Source organism: Nasonia vitripennis, chromosome 1 (assembly GCF_009193385.2).
Source record: "Nasonia vitripennis strain AsymCx chromosome 1, Nvit_psr_1.1, whole genome shotgun sequence".
Taxonomy (NCBI): Eukaryota; Metazoa; Arthropoda; class Insecta; order Hymenoptera; family Pteromalidae; genus Nasonia; species Nasonia vitripennis.
Window position 1 is genome coordinate 26,446,698 of NC_045757.1, and position 25,822 is coordinate 26,472,519.

Consider the following 25,822-nt stretch of genomic DNA (forward strand, 5'->3'; position numbering starts at 1 on the left):
AGACCGAGACTTGTACTGACTGAAAAACCGAAAAAAGAAGCGGATACGGATACTTACTATAGGCCACTGAGTCTTTTAGACACAATGGGAAAGACGGGGGAAGTACTGGTTAAACCGCGAATACTAAGTGCTGTACGCAAAGCAGGAGACCTTTCCGATAAACAGTTTGGCTTTAGAAAAGGACGATCCACCATAGGGGCCGTTAGAGAGGTAACAGACATGGTAAAGAAAGTAGAGGAAGTTAGACACGCGACTAGAGACATCGTGATTCTGGTAACGTTAGACATAAAAAACGCGTTCAACTCGGCAAGATGGACCGACATACTTGCTGCCTTAGAATCATTCGGTATGCCGCGATACATTATGCGTCTTACGGAGGATTATCTGAGGGACCGGGTTATCGAGTATGGCACGAAAGAAAGGCGCATAAGAAGGCTTATAACTGCAGGAGTTGCGCAGGGTTCGATCTTGGGGCCAGACTTCTGGGGTATCTTGTACGATGGACTTCTGAAACTCGAAATGCCGGGGGACGTGATGCTCGTTGGATACGCCGACGACGTGGCCGCGGTTATAACAGCATGGAATGTGGGCATCGCGCAAGCGAAGTTAAACGCGATCATGAGCAGAGTGCTATGGTGGATGGCGAACCACTGATTGACTTTAGCACTTGATAAGACCGAAATTGTCCTACTGACAGGAAAGCGGATACCGACCATCATACCCATGAAGGTAGGCAGCGAGACTATAACGACGAAACCATCAGCCAAGTATCTAGGAATAACTCTAGACACGAAGTTGAACTACGGGGAGCACCTAGATCGCGTCTGTAAAAAAGCCACGACTAGAATAGCGCAACTTAGCCGACTCATGACTAACGTCCGTGGACCTAGGCCAACAGTTAGGCGGCTACTCATGGCGACCACCAACTCTATCCTGTTATATGGAGCAGAGGTGTGGGCCGACGCTATGACTATGAATAAGTATCGGAAAAAGATTATGGTGGTACAGCGAAGGGAGGCCCTTAGAATAGCATGCTCCTACCGGACGGTTGCGGCCGAGGCATCGATGGTAATCGCGGGGGTAATCCCCGTAGATCTTCTTGCGATGTAACGCAAGCGGATCTACGAAGCTCGTTTAGCGTCGAATAGCACCTCGATTGCCGCGGAAGAATGAAAAATAACAATGCGCAATTGGTAGACTAGGTGGGCCGATTGTTCAAAGGCTAGATGGGCCACGACCCTTATAAAAGATGTGGGCCCTTGTGTGGACAGGAAATGGGGGGAGGTCAACTTTTACCTTACCCAGTTTTTCTCCGGTCACGGATACTTTAGGAGCTACCTGTTCGCGATGAACAGGGTGGCAACACCGGGGTGTAAGTACTGCGGTAACGAACGGGACGACGTGAGACACACGTTTTTTGGCTGCCCTCACTGGGCTGAAAAGCGTAGAGCACTGGAGCTGACGATAGGTGCGTTCACGCCCGAGACTGTAGTCGAAACGATGCTTGACAGTAAGCAGAACTGGGACGAGATAAAGGCATACGTGGAGACGGTTTTCCGCGCGAAAAACAATGACGGTTGTTTACAAGACTAGTTGACGGCTAGCACAGCTTAAGACAGGCGACCCCCCGAAGGAATGCGAAAGCGGTTACCGGGGGGGGGGGGGGGGGGGGTTCGGGGCCCTATGAGAGGTGGAGTTTTAGTGAGTATGCCTGGCGTTGTCCCGGGCCAGGAGAGTCTCACACACGGGGAGCCTCCTCGGCTCCTGTCATGGTGCATTGAGCATTTCTCCAACTCTCCGGATAAACAAAAAAAAAAAAATATTGTTATGAAAAATAGTTGATATTCAAATGCTATTATTAAAAACTATTAATAAAGTCTGATTTTTATAAACTATTCTTGAAATTTTCAAAATAAGTACTGAAAAAATTAAATATAATATTATACTTATTCGTAATACAGCTCCGTTGATAATTCAATGATAATTGCTATGAACATAAAATAGAAGCTCTAAGGTATTTATATCTAGTATGTATGCAAAAACAAGAGAACATAACAACGATTTCAAATATAAAGCTACGAGGACATTATCTTTTAACAATATAAAACTAAAAAATATTATTAATGTTTAATTTTTACGAAATATGTTTGGGCCACCGAAATATTTATTGTATATATTGAATACATATAATATACTTATTTTCATAATAAAAAATATCTGAATAGGAAGCACACATTTTTTTAAATTTTGTAACTATAAATCCTTTTTATAAATATTTTTAAAACTTGAAATGTCGTTTTAGACATTAGCAGCAGTAAAAGTATTACGTTAAAATCCTCAAAACCTTGTGATTTTAACTAATTAAATATTTATGAAAAGAATTGTAATATTACTTGCATAATCACTAAAAATAATAATATGCATATTATATTAATAGATAAGTACATTATACATTAAGACTGCATCATGTTTTGTAATGTTTGAAACTATAAAAATCGTCGGATTTTTTTCATTCAAAGTTTGAAATATTTATTTTTAAAAGCTCAGTTGATTCAACAACTGAAATTTTTTATTAATTTAAATTCGACATTTTTAGTTCTTAAATACTGACTGTTATAAAACCGTAATAACACGGATTAGCGCACGGTCAGAAAGAGCGCTGCTGATAGGTATATACATATATCTATATCTATATATGTATACCTATAGCTTGGGCTGCGTGCGTGCGCTCGTCCGACAACCTCTGAATCCCTCAGCTTTTCCGACGGCTTTTCTCGGCAAAGGCTACCTTCGTCTCTTTACCTGCAGTCAGCAGTATCCCGACAACAAAGGTTATCAACCATTTCTTATTTGTCTCTTGACAACATCTGGACTTGGGAGTTTAGCTCAAAGACGAAAATTTGTTGAAGCCGAAGGCCGACTCCCGCCGTTGGCAATCTCTCAACTCAACTTTGCGGGAATATCGATGGCTAACGAGGCGCGTTGCCTCGTCTTTTGTAGTCGCGGCGGGTTTTGTTTCCCGCAGGGGAGAGATTCTTCCTCGACAGGCTAAGCTGAATTTTAACTTTTGCGAACCTTGAAGAATGAGATGTTTGGTATAAGTTTTCGGGCACTCCATTCATTGAGGCTTCTGGATTATAGTTAAAAATGATCACTACTATATATTACCTATGTCTATAAATCTGTGCTTTAATAATATTAAGGGTCTTTTGATATAAAGCTTTAGTGAATTGGCACGAAGTATGGCTTATTATTTTGTAGTATACGTTTTCTCTTGCTTCAAAGCTAACGCTAACTATAGTACAACTGCTGCATTGCATGTGTATGGAGTTACGTTGCATATACGTGCTTAGAAAAGTAAGATTAACTGGTGACAATGTTTTTAGTAAAAACAGTTTTTTTAGATATGCATCACATTTTAATAGTAAAAATACATTTTTTTCATACAAAGTCGTTTTTGGAAATTTTTTATTTTTTCAATATTTTCGGAGTCAATTTGAACATAAAATTGTCTTACAAACAAAAAATTGCAAACAAAGATAGACCAAACAAGTGCAAGAGGAACGAATAAACATGAATTATATTCTAATATTAGAATGTAGGCTGACATCAGATTTAGCACTTAATAAGATGTCCTTGCTGATATTTTAATATCATCTATATCGACAACGTTTTAATCCTCATACCCTTATGGCATTACGCAGTACTATCCGATGGCGCATCATGGGGGCGTCGGGACAAAAACCGGTGGAGCTTTCAAGCAAGTAAATTGGGAAGACGTGACACTTGCTTTTTTTTACCTGCCGACGGTCTTTTACCTCCGAGATATTTTCATTTTTCGCGTTTGCTTCTGCCCGTCAACTCATCGTATTATATACTATGGGGACACAGTGATTTCTATCTATGCTTCAACCGCTCCGTTTACTATATAGTATCTCATTAGAAGGTCTGGTGTAAATAAAGCTGTCAAAGGTTTTATGGAAGATATTGCATGAAGCTTTAAAATAAAGTTTTAGTATCGAAAAATTAGTATAATTTATAAATAAATTAAACAAGCTGATTAAAAATTTTATCAGATAAATATGTATAGTATTTGATTTACTGACACTTCATATGGGGCTATTCGTAAGGAATGGCGTAAATCTGTTAGGGTATCAAACAAACACAATGAATCATCAAAGTTCTGTGCACAAAAGAAAATTCCTCACCTGAACACCGCCAACTCCGACGATAAATAACAGTTGTACCATGAAAAGAGCTGCCAACAAATTCATTAACGTAGTTCCCGCCAAACTTCTCAAGTCCGAAAACAGACTGTAACATACAAAAAATATCCATTCAATAAATCAAATAAAGCACCACATGAACGAGGTAATATGTATCAAGATTATCCACCATGACTTATATTAACTGAAGAAATGTTATGTATTATTTTTTATACAAGTCAAGCTTAAGTATCATTATTTATTTTCTGGGTACATTTATCCTGAATGCAGATAATCGCTAGGATCCATTGGAGCGAAGAACGACTTAATTCAACATTTTTTACTTCAACCTAATAGTATACTGTAAAGTTTCTCCGTCGTCGATTTTCAGAATTCTGTTCGACTACAATTCATTTTACTTGCAAATCACATGTATGCTAACTATGAATATAGATGTTTTTAAAGAGAATGCTCTTTCAATCTCAGTTCAGAAGTTCGAGTGTTAAAATGCAGAATTCATTCAGTGCAGAGTATGTATACCTGTATAAAATATTTAAAGTGCGCCAAGCTATGGAGAATTATAAAATATTCAGAATTATAGTTTGAGAACAAAAAACTTTCTTTTTAATTAAATAGGACTTTCCACTCCGAATGAGAAAAATGAGTGAAAAAACTGAAGCATTCCAATTTTTGTTATAAATTATTTGTATCTTTTCTTTATTTATGAAAATTCTACAGTTCTAAAATATGAAAACGTTAACAAGTCGTCATTAAGGGGGTCCAAACCCCAACTTTCACCGACCGAATCGACTGAACAACTGCATGAAAAAAATTACTTCAAATTAAATAAAAACAATGAATTATGAAAAACCAAGAGTTAGTTGCCCTTCCTTATATAAACATCTATTGCTGTGCCAAGTTTCAAATAAAAATATTCACGCAATAATAAATGGCATTTGAACGAAAATCAGTAACTGCAGCGTGCATATGCTGAGAATTTCGGTTATACTAATTTTCGTTATCAATAAATGCCGTTTATTATTGCGTTAATATTTTTATTTGAAACTTGGCACAGCGATAGATGTTCATAAAAGGAAGGGCAACTAACTCTTGTTTTTTCATGATTCATTCTATTTCTTTACTTTTTAGTAATATTCTACTGAGCACTCGTACTGTCGGTAAAACTTGGGTTTCGGACCCCCTTAACCGCAGGTTTTAGCGGTATCATATGCTACGTCGCCGAAAGTGGAACACGGGTAACGATATAGGTATATACTTTCCAGACGTATCTGATTACGCTAATAGCAATAGAAAGTTTAATTGTACTTTACTTGAGTGACTGCGTGCGAACTAAAAATGTGGCGTTAATCATGACACGATTGATTACGCGTTTCATTGAGAGTTAAAGCAGCTACGTTAACAATATTTATATTATGATAAAATTTAAATAATAAAATTATTAACTCTCTTCTTGCATGTAATGATTATGTTTAATCATACAATTCAAGTAAAAACTAGCACAATTTATACCGTTTTTAACTACAGGAAAGTAATAGGTATTCGAAATAGAAGTTGAATATTGTCGGGAGAAAGAAAAGAAAATTAAGATCGTATTTCTCGCACGAGAGCAGCTTCATTTTATCGACATTTTCACTGCCGGTCGCTCGATTGCGCCAATTCCAAAGGCACAGAAGCGGCCTTCCACTGTTTAATACATATATAAGGTTTCCGAGAGCTTTACGCCTTTATTACAATTTTTTAAGCACAGACATCGATATCAGCCCATTGTACAACGCGGAATTCAAATTGTTCACGACATTCGGTCAAGGATATTTATTTCATTGCTTTTGCAGTCGAGACGATGCCTCACACATTTTTTAACCCGAGGACGCTTCGCAATTTCATTTCGTACGTCAGAATAAAAAGACTTGACGTTTTTCATAACAGCCAAGAAACTTTTCCATCCGCGAGCGAAATTTCACTATCATAGGTATATTGCATCCGAACATTTTCGGTGTGTATCCGCGCGGAGCTTGAACCGACTTCGACGAGATTCGATTAGCTTGGACTTAGGAGCTTTCGCATTGTGTTTTATGAATTCTGACGCGTTGAGCGTTTCGTTGCTCGAGAGGAGCGTTAACAAAATGAAGAGGGTACTCGAGATTTCCTGGAAATATTGTATATCGTGACCTTATTTCGCGATTATTAGCATCGTAACGGCTTTTTCATTATTGCCAAAAATTTAATTCTGCAATGTACCCATGACACAAAGTACAAAATCGATATAAAGTTACGCAATAGCCGTTGACCCTGTTAACCGAGAGACGTCCGAAAAAGAAGTCACGATTCCCTCCGATAAATCTATATATATATAAGTTCGGAGCTAAGGGGTAGAAAAAGTGTAATGAAAGTGTCGTGAAAGTTTGCCAGCCCACTCTTGACTATAATCGCGTGACAGGTGAGAAGAAGTCGAGTCTCAGGAGCAGAGAGAAAGAACTTTCTAAATGGAAAAGGCAGAACACGGGCTGCCGAGTAATCTCGAGGCGAGACAGGCGGCGAATTAAGCCCTGGCTCTGGGCGATAAGTAGCGTAGCGTATACACTCGGGACAAAAAGAAAGAAACGCTGGCGATTTATCAGGCAGAGCTGTCAGTCGATTGAACGCGATCCGATCGTGTGAGAAGAAAATTCATTTCTTGCCAACGAATATAGCGGCTACCGCCTGCTTCGCATCTCGGCCATATGTGCCCTGGAAAACAAGCCGGGCGTTGGACACTTTAAAGTGACTCTCGTTATCGCGTAGACGAGCTACGGTATATAATATACCTATAACTAACGTGAAAGCGTTTGCCTTTTTTAAATCTGAACTCTGAAATCTGAACCGCTTGGAATATAGCGCACGAGCATTTTTTTTTAATGATATTCTTGAATGATGAGGAAAAATTGTTTCTTGTAATTTAATTTATTCACCGGATAAATAGGACTGAAGTAGCTTTTCATTCCCTCATATATTTTTTGTCCAGCAAATGAGGAAATAAAGATACTTTATTCCCGCAAATGCGTGAGAAAATTTTTTAATTTGCTTTTATACCACTCTAACCTCAAAATCACAACTTTAATGTGAATTTTCGGCTCTCGTGGTATAAAATATCGTATGTAACTTGTACATAAAGACTGCATTTTATTATCCATTGCATAATATACTATTTTCAACTCCCGCGTAAAAATATTATATGAGATCTCATATGACTGACATTCGTACTAAGATCTCCATGACATCTATATGAGATCTATATGAGATCGCATATGAGATCTCACGTAGATCTCATATGAGATCTCACGTAGATCTCACGTAGATCTCATATACATCTCATATAAATCTCATATAGATCTCAGTACGAATTTCAGTCATATGAGATCTCATATAATATTTTCACGTAGGCTCGCTTCGCTCAGGCAGTAAATCGACCCGCGGGAATACTCTACTGCACTGCCCCTGGTAGCAAATGGCCGATAAGTTCTGGCCCGTTCCCTAGCGACTCGGTAGAAATGAAACTCAGAATCCGTCGAGAAATATGCGTAGTTTCTACACTGAAAGCTGAGTAGCAGAAGTTCTCTTAATTTTGTGCGCATGCGCGTACGGTTCAGGCCAGGCACAGGCATAATAGAAGTATATGACGCGCATTGTAGAGGCTGTCTGCTATTTATACAGCAGAATAGCATAGCAGACAGAACTACAGTTCTCCCAGTCAGTGTCGAATGATGAATATTTAGCCTATTAATTCATCTAGAATGATTTTGAAGGGAAAATATAATTTTCAAAGTGCCCATTAATAGTGAAAACCTAACCCTACACATGATAGTCTCATACATGACAGTATGTATGTACAAGCATGCTGTACTGACTGACTTTGCGTTGTTCAAGTGCAATTACTGTGTGAAAAGTGTCATTGATGCTCAAAGTCATCAATGATGAGGTTTGCACAGGTATTTCAATCTCATCAGTATGCGAGCGCAGTCACTGTCAACCACCAATTCTCTCATAATCATGCTAAATCCATGATATTGAAGTTTGATGTCTGTTCTTTTGCATTAAGACTTGTTAAATTATTTAGAAACAGCCTGCCATCTCAATTTTTACTTAACAGTCTTGGTTCGGCTTTGCACCCTGAACCCTATGGCTTTGGCGGCAAAAATACAGGTGGGTCTATATATGAAAGTTGAATTCATATCAGCTAGAATGAATTCAACTTAATACACTGTTTCAACATGCCAATACAAATTAAGTTGAAAAATTTCAGCTCTCTAAGTATGATAGTTTTCGAATGCGAGCCAAAATAAAATTGTGAAAAAAGTAATCAAAATCAATAGAGTTTGATTTTGCTCTCACTTGAAAACTATTATACCTAGAGGGCTGAAATTTTGCAACTTAATTTGTATTGGCATGTTGAAACAGTATATTATGTTGAATTCATTCTAGCTGATATAAATTCGACTTTCATGTACAGAGCTGCCTGCATTTTTTTATGCCGAAGCCATAGGGTTCAGGGTGAAAAGCCAAACCAAGACTGTAAAGTAAAAATTGATGTGGCAGTCTGTTTCTAAATAATTGAACAAGTCCTAACGCAAAAGAACTGACATCCACCTTTAATATCATGGATTTATCATGATTATGAATGATTTGGTGGTTGAGAGTAACTGACTCGCATACTGATGAGATTGAAATACCTGTGCAAACCTCATTATTGATGACTTTGAGTGCATCGATGACACTTATTTTACACAGTAATTTTATTTGAATAACACAAAGTCAGTCAATACACAAAGCTGTACATACTGTCATGTATGAGAGCATGTATGTGTAGGGTTAGGTTTTCACTATTAATGTGCACCTAATAATCATGTTTCTCCTCCAAAAAACATTGTAGATGAATTTATAGGGTATATATATATATATATATATATATATATATATATATATATATATATATATATATATATATATATTCATCAACTTATGAATATTTTCAAACAATGTCAATGCAGAGCAGGATCATTGGTGTGAAAAGTAAGGTTATATGAACAAATCATAGAACAAATTTTACCGAGATTTCTTCCAGAAATCATGTCTGATTTATCGGAGTTTTCATATAGATTCTACTCTGGAAACCTGCTAGATTTGAAAAATCTTGGTATAGCTTTCAGGTACTTTCTCGGGAACGCTGCTACCAGAGATGTTTTAATATGTATAGGTAAAAATTTAAGTAATGCGTATTTTTCTGAATATATAAAATATTTATTATACACATGAGATTACATTTAATCACCAATCCAAACAATCACCTTCGATACAATTAGTCAATGTTTGAAGATCTTTATGAGTAAAATAGCTTAATACATGTTCAATTACCGGATGCTCAGGATCGGAGTACGGCATAACTGTACTGAGTATTACAGTAGCGTTATTAGTCATATCCAATCTATTTGTTGCTTCCTCAAATCTTCTCTGAATTCGTTTAGCAAAAATTGGATATTTGTTATGCCATTCAAAACTCTTCATAAGTGTGTGGAGATCTTTATTTTTGACGTAAACAGCAAGTACACGCGTACTTTTCGTCAACAAGTCGAAAAATGTTATGGTATTCATTATCTTATTAACCTTTGCGTGCTGCAACTCTAATTCACACCTCTCATAAAAAGATTGCATTTCCGAATTTTTTCTAAGAAGCTCTAAATACTTATCGTTCGCCGGCGTTCCCAGACCTTTTAGTATCGCCAAATTTTTTAAAATGAAATTTCTCATCCATAAATAATCAACTGATTTTTCCGTTAATTCAAGTATAGTCTGACCTGCCGATGATGTTGCAAACACGTCAGCTCCGTTTTGTAGTAAAATTTCTTTAGTTTCCTTTGCCAACCGACATGGCATAAAAGCAGCATGTAATGGCGTTCGGTCTGCATTGTCCCTAGCATTGACATCCGCTCCGTGTTGTAGTAACCACTTAAAAATCTTGTGGTGACCAAAAGACGCTGCTATGTGCAGGGGTGTCGCCCCCTTGTTATCCTTAGTATTGACGTCTGTGCCGTGATCGAAAAATATTTGCAGAATCTGTGATAACTTGTAGTATACATCGGAGTTCGATAATTTCGTATAAGACTCCGATGACGTTGACCGAGGCGCTGACATCGTTGCAACGGCGTGAAGTGCAGTCCATCCGTTTCCATCTTGAATGTTCGGTGACACTTGGTAATTTATATTCATTTTTAGTTGATGCGCGTCTCTTAAAAAAATGGCCTTGATCAAAGGTACTGTTTCAGGGCTGCACTTGTCAATGTCACAATAGCCAGAGGCAAATAAAGGACGGTAGTCCACCTGCCCTGTCCTTCGAAACAGACACATAAAGCCACGCTTGTAAAACGTAGTATCCAAGGAAAGTTGCATTATCTTAGATTTTACTGCTTTCTTATTCTTGATTGCTAATTTGATGATTTTACTGATCTTGGTATCGCGGTCCAGCGTCTCGTAGAAGATCGGGCTTCTGCCGTTAGACTGGACACGACATAAGTCAGCACCTGCGTTGATCAGAATTTCAATCACTTCCAAGTGACGAAAATAGATTGCCAATATTAATGGCGTGATTTCACAATCATCTTTCGCGTCGATGATACATCCGCACCCAATAATATGCTTTGTAATCAATATATTACCATATAAAGCCGATAAATGCAATAAAGTTCTGTTCTTAGAATCAGCAATATTTTTGACGTCTACTCCTTCGAGTAGAGCCATCACATTACCGGTCTTACCAGCTTTCAAGGCATCCCAGACGATATTCACAAAATTGCTCATATTCACTTCACTGCACTTATTCTGGAGATCTATAGTCGATCACAGTCAAACTTATGTTCCAACACTAGGTCCTTCTAGAATTCGAATGTGAGAGGTAGTGACTTGGGCCTCTTCATATACAGTCTGAGACTGCACATCAAATTACTACGCTTGCGTTCTATCCCCACCCCATCTCTATCGAACCCCTGTTTCGACTTTCGACTACATTCAGTTCGTTGGAGGGGATGAATGTGCCTAGAGGATTCTTTCTTTGCCTAGTCTACTATTCTACTAATGAAGGCGGAAAAACTAGTAAAAAATCCGCAGAGTTTCTCAGGATTCGAACCTTCATAGGCTTAAACAGAACCGAAAAACACGTCAAAATACGTAGGTTTACTTCTTGGATAGTGTCTACTATGGGTCGAAAAATAACTTGAAGTTAAAATAGGGATTTTGTTATTTGACAGCAGCGCCACTTGAACGTTGCGGCGGAGTCGTGTGACAGCTCCTCCAAACGAAGCCGGCTGTTGGCGGGCCTGCCTGCCGGCTGCTAAACCCAATAAACACTGGCGGACTTTTAGACATCTGAATACTTATCTTTCTCGAGAGCTCTTTAAGAATTTCTAAAAGACATCAAAAAGATGCCTTTTAGACAACTTACTGAAATTTGAAATTGCTTATTACCTATATTTCGGAAGACGTCTTTAAGATTTTCTAAAAGCTATCAAATTGATAGCTTTTAGGCCATAGAAAAGGATCACCAAACACTTTTTAGATATCTTATGAATTACTTTTTTAAGAATTCTTTTAGGATTTCTTAAAGTTGTCGACTTGACGACTTTTTCAGAGATAAGTATTGACAAATTAAAATAGTGTTCATTAAAGATCACTTTCAGACATCTTTTTGACATTTCCTTTAAGACTTATTTTTTAGAAAAAAGTTTCAGAAATATCCTATATGAGAGCGCTTAAAGATTGCTTTAAAGTAATCATATTAGATATCTTTTAGATAAAGTTGTGTATGACAATTTGAAACGCATGCATAGTTTTCTAAAAGTTGTCCAAACTGATATGAAAAAAGATGACTTTCGGAGTTTCGGAGCGCGCTCCAGGCGCGCTCTCTCAGCGGTCGCCCTGTCTGCTACTCTTTTGAGGTTATTTTTCCGCGAGTTTTCTTTTTGGCAACTTTTGGAATATCGCTACACCTCCAACGACTTTTTCCAAGAAATCTTAAAATGCGGACTGTAAGAGTTCTTAATGTGTATACTTCGAAATTCCATCGGCTTGTGAGGAGTGCGTTAGTGCATTGTGAAATAACACGGCGTTTCGCATGGCGGAATAAACAGTTTTTACAATTATTATACGTATGTAAGTATCAAAATATTATCAATATGCTTTGATTAGTATATAGTTGCGTATATAATGTCAGTGCTTATCCTAAAACTTGTAAAAGATTTGTTCTAACCTCTAAACCTCAGTGGTACTGGGGATTGATTTATTTCAATTTCATTTTGTGTTTATGTAATGATTATTATGTCTACAAAAGTGTGAAAACTAAGTGTTATCAATTATGTGTTACAGATATCGTTGAATGCTAACAGCTGCATTTCTATTGATCAGTGCATTTTGTGGAGTCCAGTACGCGGCTCAAGGCTTGGCTGAAGGTGTTTCGAACTCTACATTTTTCAACAATTTACAAAGGTGAATTCAACATTTTTTATTAATGATTTAGACCAGGAAACTGTTTGAGAATGTCAAGTAGAAAACCTTTTGACGAACTGTCTGCTAGACAGCAGAAGCGACGTCTTTCTAAATCTTTTCAAAATAGTTTACAACATTTGATTAATATTGATAAGACTACTTTAACTTTTACTTATTAGCTTTAAATTTTGAATATTAAAATACGTTTATGTATAATGTTGCACTTTTTCTTTTTATAGGAGTAATTAAGGATAAGCTCAACGCTCCTGAAGACTAGATAATAAAACGCATGCAAAAATGGTTGCAAAAGACTGGAGACCGCAAAAGATACAAAGAACAACAAGCCAGGAGACAAGCTCAGTTAGAAAATAATAACGAGAGAAATTTATTTAATCGTGTCTTATGACTCCATTGTCATAACTATTAAAATATTGTTTATTTATTTAATGATATTTGCCTGATGCAGTATTTATAGATTACCAAATATTATAATGTATCTGCTTTAAATGTAGATGCATGCTACTTCTTTTGTAAAACTTATTTTAATAAGTTAGTACTATTATTTTCGATTACTTTCGTATAAATTTAATTTTTGTAACTTGATGTGATAACATTATGGCTGTCTGTGACAGTGATCAATGATCTACGTACAAATGTGCCTTACCAATGAAACTAAAAAATAAATATTCATGTTTAATTTTTTTAATTAAAATAGTTTTCTATATGTAGATATATTGATATATATTTGTAAAAAGTTTCATGAAACTGGTAAACCGATGATAGAATTAATGTTATCAATTAATGTGATAACATTAATTCTATTTTTGGTTCCAGTTTTATGAAACTTTTTACAAATATATCAAATTGAAATCCTAGTCCCAAGAAGCCAGCTTAACGATATCTTTAAGGATATCTAAAAGTTGACTTTAAGCTCTCTTTCGAAAAGAACATCGTAGAATATATTTCTTTTACAGTAGTCTTTATGACGACTTAAAGTTTACTTTTATAGAGAAATAAGCTAAAATATCAATATCTTAAAAATATCTTTGGGTTTGCATAAAGATGACTTTCGGCTGGACACTCCGCAACCTATAAGCCATCTTAAATGATTCCTATTAGAATTTCTTAAAGATGTCTGTTTACCCAGAGAAAGTCATCTTTAAGTGCGCTTTTAGAGAACTTATTGTTTATTGGGAAGCGGCTTCGTTCGGAGGAGCAGTCACACGACGCCACCACAACGTTCGAGTGGCGCTGCGGTCAGGTAGTAAAATCTCAACTTCAACAATAAATACAACACAACCGCGTATCTTAGAAAAACCTGCTATGTACCACCTTCCTTTAATCATAACGTAAGAGTAATTCATGTAAAATATGGCAATAAGTGTATATTTTTGACGTAGCATTGGAATAACAATATGAGCTACTAAGGCGGTCACGCATATAAATTCAAGAATTTACACGAGATACTGTTATTTTATAATAAGAAGAAGGCCGGTTCAGAGCAATTATTTTTTAAAATACACGGTTGTCTTTTATTTGTTATAAAAATCGGGATTGTGCTATCTGACCGCAGCGCCACTTATAAACTTTGCGGCGGCTCCGTTTAGTTCGGCTGCTCCTCCAACTGCCTCTTAAGGGGACACAACACCTTTAAACTTTGAAAAAATCGATTTTTTTATTGCTTATTTTGACAGGAAATGTTCCGTAGAAAACACTCCTGAAACCCGTTTATAAAAAGCAAAATACTAAAACAAAATTTTTATCGATTTTTCGTAAAATTGCGTATTTTTTGTGTCATACGACTAATAAATTTAATTTTAAGCTTTATAAATTCAATCTGAATTAAATTTTTATTGTAAATATTGAAAATACTATTTTTTTACCGTAGTATATACATATATTATGCTACGCATACATATTTCAGCAAATTGGCAAATAAATTAGTGCGTATTGATAAGATTTTTTTGCGTTATTTTCGAGATAAATTTCTAGTTTCGCTTCTGATATAAGGCTCCGATGGATACGTAGGGACATTTATTTGAATTCAAATATCGCGCGCCCGCGCGCCAAATGTGGGCAGGTTAGAATCAATGTGTCTGAAAAGGACAGAGCGACCGTTCTGCTGTTCTGCTAGCAGACAGCAAATATTTCAAAACACAGCTGATATAGTCCTGGGATGTGTTTTACACTGAGTAAACACAGCTGATGTCTTAATACATTAAAAAAGCTGATATTTCTTAAGAGTGCTTTAAATTAATCTAAGTAGTGTTTGTAATGTTTTTGGGGTTATAGCTTATAGCTTATAACCATAAACAGAACAAAAAAGTGAAGTGTTAGTGTAAAAGCAGAGCAGTGAAGTTATTTAAAAAAGTGTGAAGTGTAGTGATTTTCAAAATATGTGTGATAATCGGGATGCCAAGGGAAGGTTTGCGAGTACCCATCCTGACAAGAAGTACTCTCGAGGAAGAGGCAAGAAGAGGCCAAGAAGATTTCTAGGAGCAACATGCGAGGATGAACCTGGGATCGTATCCTCTAGCTTATATGTGGACTATAACTTTGTGGTTATGGAAAACATGACTTGTCGTGTGGATCTTTGTCGATCACATATGTTTTGTGGTGGACGACAGACGGAACGCGACCCGTGACAGTCATGACGGTCACATCGCGCGCCAATTATGAAAATGGACTCGACTACAGGCGGAAAAGAAAGAATAATTGAATTAATTTATTTCCTTTTAATAAAATTGATGATGAAACGATTTAAAAATGTAATTATGAATAGTTATGTTATTAAATAAAAAGAAATATGGATACCTTAGCTCATAATAGTATTTGTAAATTTATTGTATTCCCAGCCGCAATGAAAAAAGTTTATTATAAAGATTAAGAGCTTTAACAACCTTATACATTATTATTAAATTACATTAATATTGATATATTTATTTTGATTTTACTGTCATCAAGGATAGTACTTGTTTTTACCTCTGTAGATGCGTAATATGGTATTATAGAAATTTAAATAAAAAAGGTTTTAATAATAAATAATAACACGTGTTTCATGATATTTTATACAAAAATTATCATTTATTTTTAATTCAAATTATAAAGGAATCAAACTTTTGTAAATAACAATATAAATTGTTGAGCATTAAACTTCGCTTTAAACTTATTTCTTATCCTTTGTCAAGTCTATACAATAAATATATCAATATTAATGTAATTTAATAATAATGTATAAGGTTGTTAAAGCTCTTAATCTTTATAATAAACTTTTTTCATTGCGGCTGGGAATACAATAAATTTACAAATACTATTATGAGCTAAGGTATCCATATTTCTTTTTATTTAATAACATAACTATTCATAATTACATTTTTAAAACGTTTCATCATCAATTTTATTAAAAGGAAATAAAATAATTCAATTATTCTTTCTTTTCCGCCTGTAGTCGAGTCCATTTTCATAATTGGCGCGCGATGTGACCGTCATGACTGACACGGGTCGCGTTCCGTCTATCGTCCACCACAAAACATGTGATCGACAAAGATCCACACGACAAGTCATGTCTAATTCATAACCACAAAGTTATAGTCCACATATAAGCTAGATGATACGGCCCCTGCCAACAGGACAAGACCTTCAAGTTCAGCAAGAAAGATACAAACTCCAGCAGCGGAAGGAACCTCTGTGGTCAGGAATAGATTGATTGATATGAACATTCTATTTACTGCTCTCAAGGAACTTTTGATTTGCAAACAATGCTATGGTCAAGTTAAACTTGGCGAATCTGAAGCTCAAGGATTAGGATTCAAGATTGAAGTAGTGTGCATTGAGGGTGGTCAGCTGACAGCTATCAAGTCATGTAGAAAAGTTGGCGTCTAAAACCATGCTTGGGAGAACAACAGAAGAGCAGTGGTTACTTTTCGTGCTCTTGGACTTGGACAAGCTGGTCTATCAGCATTTTGTGGGTTGATGGACTGCTTGAAACCCATAGCTCATATGATACAATCAATGAATAATTTAGTGAAGTACGTGAGAAAGTTGCCAAGGACTCTATGAAGACTGCAGTGAGTACTGTAGGAAGCCTCCAGAATTTTTTATTTACCATATGTCAGGTACAACATGTCTTTGAAGGCCAAAATTCCCAATTTTCATTATTTCACTCACCGCACACTGAAAAAAAACACAGCCATTTTAATTGAACTCGCACCAGTAATCCGTCATTGTACGAAGACTCGCCAAAATTACCGTAGAGTTCAGCAGTTTTAAAGAATCAGTTCGGTCGTTTTTGCTGGTGTCCCGCGTAAGCGACCAATTTTACAAGTCGCGACTCGCCAAAACTACCCGTGGCACACCGTTGTTCTTACTGAACAGTCGTTACGGTGGCAGAACGGTTAAAACTACCGGACTTTACAGCAGACACGACAGTGTTTTTTTTAGTGCAGACTTACTTAAGATATGGGCATCTCAGAGCACTTTTTTTTTGGTAGAAATACTTGAAAGACATTTAATTCTGACATGAGTGTAGGAATTTGTATTAAAATTTAATTATAAAAAGGCGTCTACAGTTAAATAAAAAAAAATTGTTTAAAAATTCAAAAAATGCCAAATATGTTTAAGATATAGGTAACTTTTTTAAAGTAAATTTTAATACAAATTCCTACACTCATGTCAAAATTATATGTATTTTAAGTACTCCTACCAAAGAAAAAGTGCTCTGAGATGCCCATATCTTAAGTAAGTCTGCGGTGAGTGAAATAATGAAAATTAGGAATTTTGGTCTTCGAAGACTTGTTGCACCTGACATGGTAAATATAAAAAATGTTTGATGCTTTCTACAGTGCTACTTAACTTTCATCATTGTTTAATCAATTATTCAAACAATTAAGGTTTCATATACTGTTACAATGCCGCTACCCTAAGCGGGTCTTGGGCGTTGTCGTCCAGATCGGACGGGTGGGTGCCTATCACCACTATACAGCGCATCCTTAGGTTGCGGATAGAGGAACAGCCCCTGAGAAAGAGGTTAGCTGCGAATACATTGAATAAGCAGCCGCGGAAAGCCGATAGGAACAGGTGTGGGTGTGATAAACCCACACTGTCGAACGCATTCATCTATAAACACTACGCAAGCACCACAACAAAAAAACACTTCACATTATCCCTTATCTCTCAATCTATCTCTTTCATCACACATTACAAAAATGGGCAAAAATCCTGCTGCCGAGGAGGATGCGGGAGCGATGACAACTGACCGAAAGGGGATGTGTAGAATGATTCGTCACCTAGTCTTACGCGGTAACGATGCCAGCGAAGGCGCGCTGCCTTGCCGGGGGGGGGGGGGGGGGGGGGCGTTAGGATGCGAGAATGAAACCGTAGTGTGTCTGACGACGAGTTGACACTGTCCTCGTCAAAGTCGGAAAGCTCTCATACTTAGTTCTAGAGAGGTATGGGGGTTATCACCTCTAGAACGGTGGACTCACTTGCGATCGGAACAGGATCTGAAGCGCGCGGGCTTAACATACTATCATGGCTCAAAAAAATCAAATCTGAACCAAAAGGAACTTAAGGATCCGAACTTGGAATGTTCGCAGTCTATACAGAGCAGGCGCGTTTAAAGAACTCGTAAAGGAAGTTGATAGGTACAATCTAGATTTGGTAGCAATACAGGAATCACGGTTGCCAGATGGCGGAGTACTAGCATCGGGTAACTTCACGTACCTGTATGGGGCCGAGAGTGGGGGATCTCTAGGCACCGGATTACTCGTAAGCAAAAGCATCATACATTCGGTTAAAAGTTTCAAATCTGTCAATGATAGGCTCTCGTACATCATTATCGAAGGTGAATGGTATAGATATGTATTTATTAATGTACACTGTCCTACGGAGGACAAAGAAGAAGAAGCTAAGGATCTCTATTACGAAACTTTAGAGCAGGTAATCGACCAGTTCGCGTCTTACGACACAAGAATAGTATTAGGCGATGTCAATGCTAAAATAGGTAGGGAGGAAATGTTTAGGCCTACTATAGGTAAGGAAAGCCTGCACGAAGCCAGCAATGATAACGGTATTAGGGTCATAAATTTCGCGGCGGCAAAAGATCTTATAATCAAAACTACGTGTTTTAAGCACAAGAGCATACACAAGGCAACGTGGACATCGCCGGACGGGGCCACACAGAACCAAATTGATCATTTCCTCATTGAAAAAAGACGTCATACTAATGTTCTTGACGTAAGGGCTTACAGAGGGGCAGATAGCGACTCGGACCACTTCCTAGTAGTAGCTAAAAAAAGAGCTAGACTAGTAGCGAATCAAAATAGTAAGCGAGCAAACAAGGTAGAAATCTTCGATATTGAGAAGCTACGAGATAGAACAGAGCGAATTAGGTACCAGATAGAAATTAATAACAGGTTTCAGGCACTTGAAGAAGCAAACAGATCGCCGGAGGGGAATGACGAATCGAATAGCTTATGGGGGGACATCGAAAAAACGGTAAAAGAGGCCGCGAACAAAGTACTGGGTAAAAAGAAAAAGCCAAAGAGCAAACCATGGTTTGACGAAGAGTGCGAACTCTGGTTTGAAAGACGCAAAAAGGCTAAATTAGATAGCTTACAAAATAGAAGCAATAGGACCGCAGAAAAGTATTCTAACGTAAGGAAACAGACGAGCGCGATCTACAGAAATAAGAAGCGGGAGTATCAACAGAATCTTATTAGGAGAATAGAAAATAACAGTAAGGAAAATAACCCCCGCGAAATGTACAGAGGGATTAAGGCCATCAGAAAGGGTTTTAGGAGTAGAGCGCAATCGATGAAGGACGAAAACGGGGACCTCGTAACATATGACAACGAATTACTGTCGCTGTGGAAAAATTATTTCGATAAATTATTAAACGTTACATAAGTCGAGGCTGTTGTCTAAAAACGTTAAAATAAGAATATACAGGACAATAATACTGCCGGTGGTTCTGTACGGGTGCGAAACGTGGGCCCTCACTAAGCAGGCGGACAACCGTTTTAGGGTATTTGAAAATAAAGTCTTGCGAAAAATATACGGGCCGCAGAAAGATGAGGAAACCGGGGAATGGAGGAGACTACACAATGATGAGCTACACAATCTGTACGCGTCACCAAATATTAACAGAATAATAAAATCGCGCAGATTGGGATGGGCAGGGCACGTAGCGAGAATGGGAGACGACCGTACGGCAGCGCGTGTCATGAAGGGCAGGCCGATGGTAACGCGACCTCTAGGTAGACCTAGACGTAGATGGGAGGACAACGTAAAAGCGGATCTAGTAGAAATAGGACGGGTGGGTGTCGATCGGAGAGGTGCATCTTGGGTGGGGTTGACACAAGATAGGGCAGCGTGGAAGGCTTGCGTAGATGAGGCGATGAACTTTCGAGTTCCAAATGCCACTTAAAAAAGAAAAAAGGTTTCATATAAAAATTTAATTCAATCTCTTATTTTTTTTTAATTTTAAGGTTGTTAGGTCCCCTTAAACTATTCGAGGTGTTATGCGGGCCCTATACGCTCCATGTTAAATGATACTTATTTTAGTTCTGATACTGACCACTCCATTTAATTTTACACATATTTTGTGGCGCCACTCATCGCGTAACACCTCGAATCTTAGGGTGCGTCCAAAATTTCCACCTACGTAGATAGTAGCGTTTTCGGAAGTTCTGCTAATGTATTTTAGCTTGTGAGCTTAGGTCTTATTGCAGCCTGAATACGGTCATGTAATAATAAATTGTTGAAATTCAGAAAAATGTATTAACCAATTTTTCTCTTATAGTATTCGTTGCATCTTAAACCGATCAAGAATACCGCTCGGACAATTCTCAAATCGAATTTCACATTCTCGGAGACCCACCCGTTATTTTCCGACAATGCTTTGCTCCCAGCACTTGTCTCAAGAGAAAACTGAAAACAATGATCTGCCATTTAACTTCCCTCGGCAAAACTTCTCCGGTAACCGTTAAATCAGCTTACAGCCAATGACCCGCTCTCACTCGGCAACAAAAAGCCCGCAGCTTTAAACACTTTGCCCGTAACGGTCAATTTGCGCAGTTTGTCGTGGCACTGCGCGAGTCGTCCCCAGAGTCTTCGTCGCGCTGCAGCGGCACTCAAACTATTGGGAAGCTCTTGGCCGTTGTCGCCGCATCGTCGTTGAGAAAAACTAATTTCCCCGACTTCCGCAAGCGCAGCCGCACGAGGAGAAAGAGAGAAATCGGAGAAACGAGAACCATCGGGAGATCTGCTCGCAAAATCGAGTTGCTGCGCTGCAGCTGCACGTTGCGCGAGAAAAGTTCGCCCGCGGCATCGAAGAAAAACGGCTTGCCTCTATATACTCTAGCGGCAGCTGTTGCAGCGTATACCTAGCTTTCTGCCTTCAGCACCGATGCAGATGCAGCGCACGTCCGCTGCTGCGTGAAACGCTCGCTTTTTTTCTTTTTTTTTCGACATATCTATATTACTCCTCTCTGTTTTACTCGCTCCCTGCGAGGAACGTTGTACCGGAATGCTCGCTATTACTGCCGCCGTCGAGACTCGCTATTTTTAGGACTGGTCTGCGTTATTTATGAACTTTTAACGAGCCTGGAGTGTCTGGACTGTGTTTCTCTTTCCCTGTTTGACTTTTTCTTTAGTTTTTCTTTTGCGAGCTTGCGGAAGGCCAGTGCATTTCTCTGTTGGGCGGAGGAATGAAAGCTACTTCGGAGCCGAGTGGACGATTTTTCAAGTCCAGGGTATCGTAACGGAGCGAAATTTTTTCGTTGGAAATATCGTGTACCTTTTTGCAGGTGATAATATTTTAAAATTCATTACTAGAGGGTGAGTCGCAATTTTCTCGGCCTGGACTTGAGAAAGTATAAACGAGTTGGGAAGATAAGTTTTGAAGTATATTTTGGCTGAGTTGTTATGTTGAAATATTTATTTAATAATTATGAATATAAAAAGCTTGAAAATTAAGTATGAAGTACTTTGTGAAGTATATTTGAATTCATCAATTTTGTTACGCTTTCGCTATTTTCGATAATATAGTTAACAAGTACAAGAGTTTATAATTTTGTAAAGTCATAACTTACTTGAATGATTGCTAAACTAATTAACTTTTCATTTTACAAAGTTATTTAATTAAAGTTTTCCAAGCAGGCTATCTTAAATATTATTCGATTCAAGGTTACTCTACGTTACAAATTATATTAACTTGTGCTTTGATACGGTATAGTAGACTTTGCTAACTCGTTACTTTGGGTACAGCAACGAGTGAAAAGATATATTACAACATTGTTTTCATTATGCTTGATATAACGTCGACCATTTCAATTTTTCGCAAAGCGTGCAATGCATCGGAGTTCTAAAAGGCACCTATTCTCAATTGCGTTCTTTTGGGACTAAGCGTTGCGCATTTAAACGATGTTTATTGTTCTTTCTACGAATTCACCCACTAGCAGCAATTACCTTTGCTCAATTCGCCTTCCTTTCAACTCCCTGACTCACGATTTCAATTAAATATCCTGGCAGATGAATTTGCCCTGGCTTGCTTTTATTTATCTTTTCCCGCCCTTTATTCGTTCTACTTTTTCCTTAACGCAGTAAACAGCTGAGTGGCTGCTATTAATTTGCATCTCGTTTCCTCCACGGCTGAATGCTGTTTTCAACCGTGCCAAATATTTATGCAAGATGAATCTTCGTAATTAACGCTTTTTTGCCACGCGAAAGAGTTCTTCGTTCATTTTGAATACATTAATTTTTTCCTTGTGAGGTTTGCGCGTTAATTAAAAAATCCTTTGTGTCTGCCGTATGGTTACAATGAATCGTACGACGAAAAGCTGCGTAATTAAACTTTTTTCCTCGAAATGTCGTACGGAAGTAATTTTATAGCACTGTGTGACCTAAACCCGCACTTAGGTAACGCTTATCCGTGACCTAAGAAGCTCTTATTTACACTGTGTAATAATGACTTTACTTAGGTCACAGACGCATAGTAGGCTACAATAAATATTAAAAACACTCGATATACGTGTTTTTATTGACGAGAATAAAAGAAAAATGTAAATAATCTCTGAAAATATCCCGAAAAAGCACTCAAAATCTATAAAACTGTTTCAAATCATTTCAATATTTATAGGTTAGTTTCAAAGTGTCAAGTCATATGCGAAATTTTTTTGGGGGGAAATTTGAACAGTATTAAGTAGTAGTAACCTCCAAATAAACAATTCAGTAGATTTAGTAAGTTGGAATTTTAGGAAGGATAAATTTAAGTGAAATATGAAAAAAATAATGTATTGATACGCTATTCTATATCTAATACAAAATTGAATAACCTAAAAATTAAAGAAATAAACTTTCATAACTAGAAAAACTCAATATTTAGTGGTACGCAAGCGCAACATTTACGTTTGAATTAATGTTCAGTTTGAACAAGTTTGTGATCTGTGCGAACAGTTTTCATATCATGAGATCCGGGTGTAAAATTGATTGTAACGTTGCAATTCTGAAATACAAGTGTTTTGTTTTGAATTTCCATGTTTGGTTCTGATGTGTAAAGCCTTATATCAGGGTTATAATACACAGGAAATATTTGCTGATTCTCTTTGGTAGAATTAGACATATTTCTATCCTCAACTGGTTGTGATGAAATTTGTTTCTGGTGTATTGTTGTTGTTGAAGTGGATCTTGATACGTTTGGTTGAAGTGGGTTTGATGAAATATTTGTAATTAATTCTGGTAGTTTATTAGTAGTCGTGAAGGTTGATGCTGTTCTATGAGACACCGGTTCTGGAGGAATTACTATTACAGGTATGTTAGATAGTGAAGGTGATTTTGATTGTGATGAAATTTTTTTCTGATTTATTGTAGTTATTGAAGAAGATCTTGATACGTCTGTCTGAAGTTGGTTTGATGCAGTATTCGTAATAGGTTCTGGTAGTTTATTAGTAGTTGATGAGATTAATGGTACACTATGCGACACCGGTTCTGGAGGAATTACTATAAAAGGTACGTTGGATAGTAATGATGATTCGACTTGTTGAGATGGATGCGCTGAAGAAGTTGGTTCTGGTAGTTTGTTAATAGTCCTGGAGGTTGATGGTTTATTGTGAGATTGTACATTAAGTCCACTCGATATTTGATTAAAATTTTTATCTTGTTGTTCATACTCTCAGCTACATATCCATAAGCAACCGTGCTAGATTTCCAGCCTCCGTGTCTCTGGAGAGTAACCAAGTCTGCTCCAGCGTCAACTAAGAGTGTTGCAGATGTTCTTCGAAAAGAATGTCCAGTATATTTCTTTACATCCTCCAATTTCAAATAGTTGGCAATGTCTCTTGGCATTGTTGCAAATTTATTGATACCAACAGGTTGTGCAGCACACTTTCCATTGTTGTACCGTAAAAAAAATCTGTCAATCGGACAGAATGCTGGTCGAAGTTGCATGTATATCCAGCAATACTCGAGCAATACACCAGTTATTGTGAATGATCTGGGCACATTATTTTTGGTTTTTAGGATTTTGATGAGTAGAGTTTCTTCATCAACAACTTTTGTTACATCCTTCATAACAATATTTGTAAACTCTACTCTCCGTAATGCCCCAACTATTCCAAAAATTAGTGCAACCTGTAAGATAGAAGATGTATGAATAAATCAAAATGATAAATTTTAGAATCGATAGTATAAGAATAAGTTTTTTTACCTTCTCACACAAATAAACTTCATCGGGTGCTTCATTCAGGAATTTGGATATGTTCTCTTTGGTGAAAACATTAGATTTTTTCCGCTGATATCCTTTATTGCACTTTTTCAAATATCCCTGCAATCTTTTGTATTCACCAATGTTGATCTGGTTATAGGCATTGCACGTTAACTTTAACATTGAGTACATTGACTACATACTCGCTGGTGAATACTTTTTTGACTGTTCTGCGAAATAAGCCAAAAACACATCCTCACAAAATGAGTTTGTACCACTATCTTTTCGCCACTTTTTAAACGTATTGTAAGCTGCTGTATACAATTGTTTCGATTTACTTGGCAGCATACTGAGTGAAACATCTTTCGCAGCGTTTCTAATCGCTTCTGGCACATAACCACTATCTTCATCTGTACTACTCGAACTTTCTGAGATTTCCATATTAGCGTTAAAAAACAGAACAACAAAAACGAACGCACGACGTGATTCGATTGTAAGTATTCAATATCTAAAAAGCACACAAGTTGGATAACGGACAAAAAGACGCGAAATATAGTGTAGTAGTATATTACAAGATGGCGCTATGATGCCAACACTATACATGAAAAAGTAGCGGGATTTTCTCATTCGTATTTTTCATGAACTACAATTTAACTTTTTTCAGTACGGGAGGCGGAGCCTCACTCCCACACCCTTCAGTTTCCCAATATCGATAGCGGGTTTATGTCACACGTGCTATACTAATAGTATACGATACTCGTGACCTAAGTTGGCACTTTATTACACGGTGCGACGGCATCGCCCTCGCTCCGCTCGGGCGCTAACTACGCGCCATGTAATAAAGTGCCACTTAGGTCACTTGTATCGTAATATACTATTAGATTGTTTTAATTGCGTTATGTACTATGCGCTAATTACATTTCCGAAAAATCACTGCACACGTAATTAAACTTACTTTAGCGAAAGCTCGAGTAAAAAGCAGTTTCAAACTGTTCTCGCGTCTCATCGAGTATCGACTTTTCATTAACTTTCTAATTTACATGGCGTTTCGTGGTCAACCAGACAGTTTCCCGCGTGACTGTCTTATACTCTAGTTGAGGAATCGATTGCCCAGTTTTACACGTCCGCGGTATAAACGTCAGGACTTAAATTCGACGCACTAAATTGAGAAACCGATCGCACGTACAGTTTTAATCAGTCGTATACCTCAACTGAACTTTTCACTCCAAATTTTGAGATTATTCACTCGTCAAGTATTCGGTATATTCTGTCGCAGCTCGAACTATATTGCTTGTTTCGCTTTAATTGCTCCAGCCGATCATCAGCGTACCTCCACTGGCGGAGGCTATTCGCCGTGAACCGTTTGAACTTCACGAGCTTTCCTCGT

General features: G+C 37.5%; 1 protein-coding gene and 1 long non-coding RNA gene across 3 annotated transcripts in view; one reads left to right on the top strand and one right to left on the bottom strand.

The window, feature by feature from the left end:
• LOC100680372 (adhesion G protein-coupled receptor L4) overlaps positions 1 to 25,822 on the bottom strand; it is a 155,891-nt gene that overhangs the window by 27,139 nt on the left and 102,930 nt on the right. Inside the window, exon 3 of the mRNA XM_031920787.2 lies at positions 4,209 to 4,314. Within this exon, the coding sequence (XP_031776647.1) occupies positions 4,209 to 4,314 (106 nt within the window). The remainder of the gene's footprint in view (positions 1 to 4,208; positions 4,315 to 25,822) is intronic.
• Positions 11,877 to 13,440, top strand: LOC103317385. Of its 2 annotated transcripts, XR_004226313.2 has the most exons (3): positions 11,887 to 12,401; positions 12,615 to 12,734; positions 12,974 to 13,440. It is a non-coding gene; the product is annotated as an uncharacterized LOC103317385 (long non-coding RNA). The 2 variants fall into 2 exon arrangements; XR_004226312.2 differs by having other exon boundaries at positions 11,877 to 12,401; positions 12,615 to 13,440.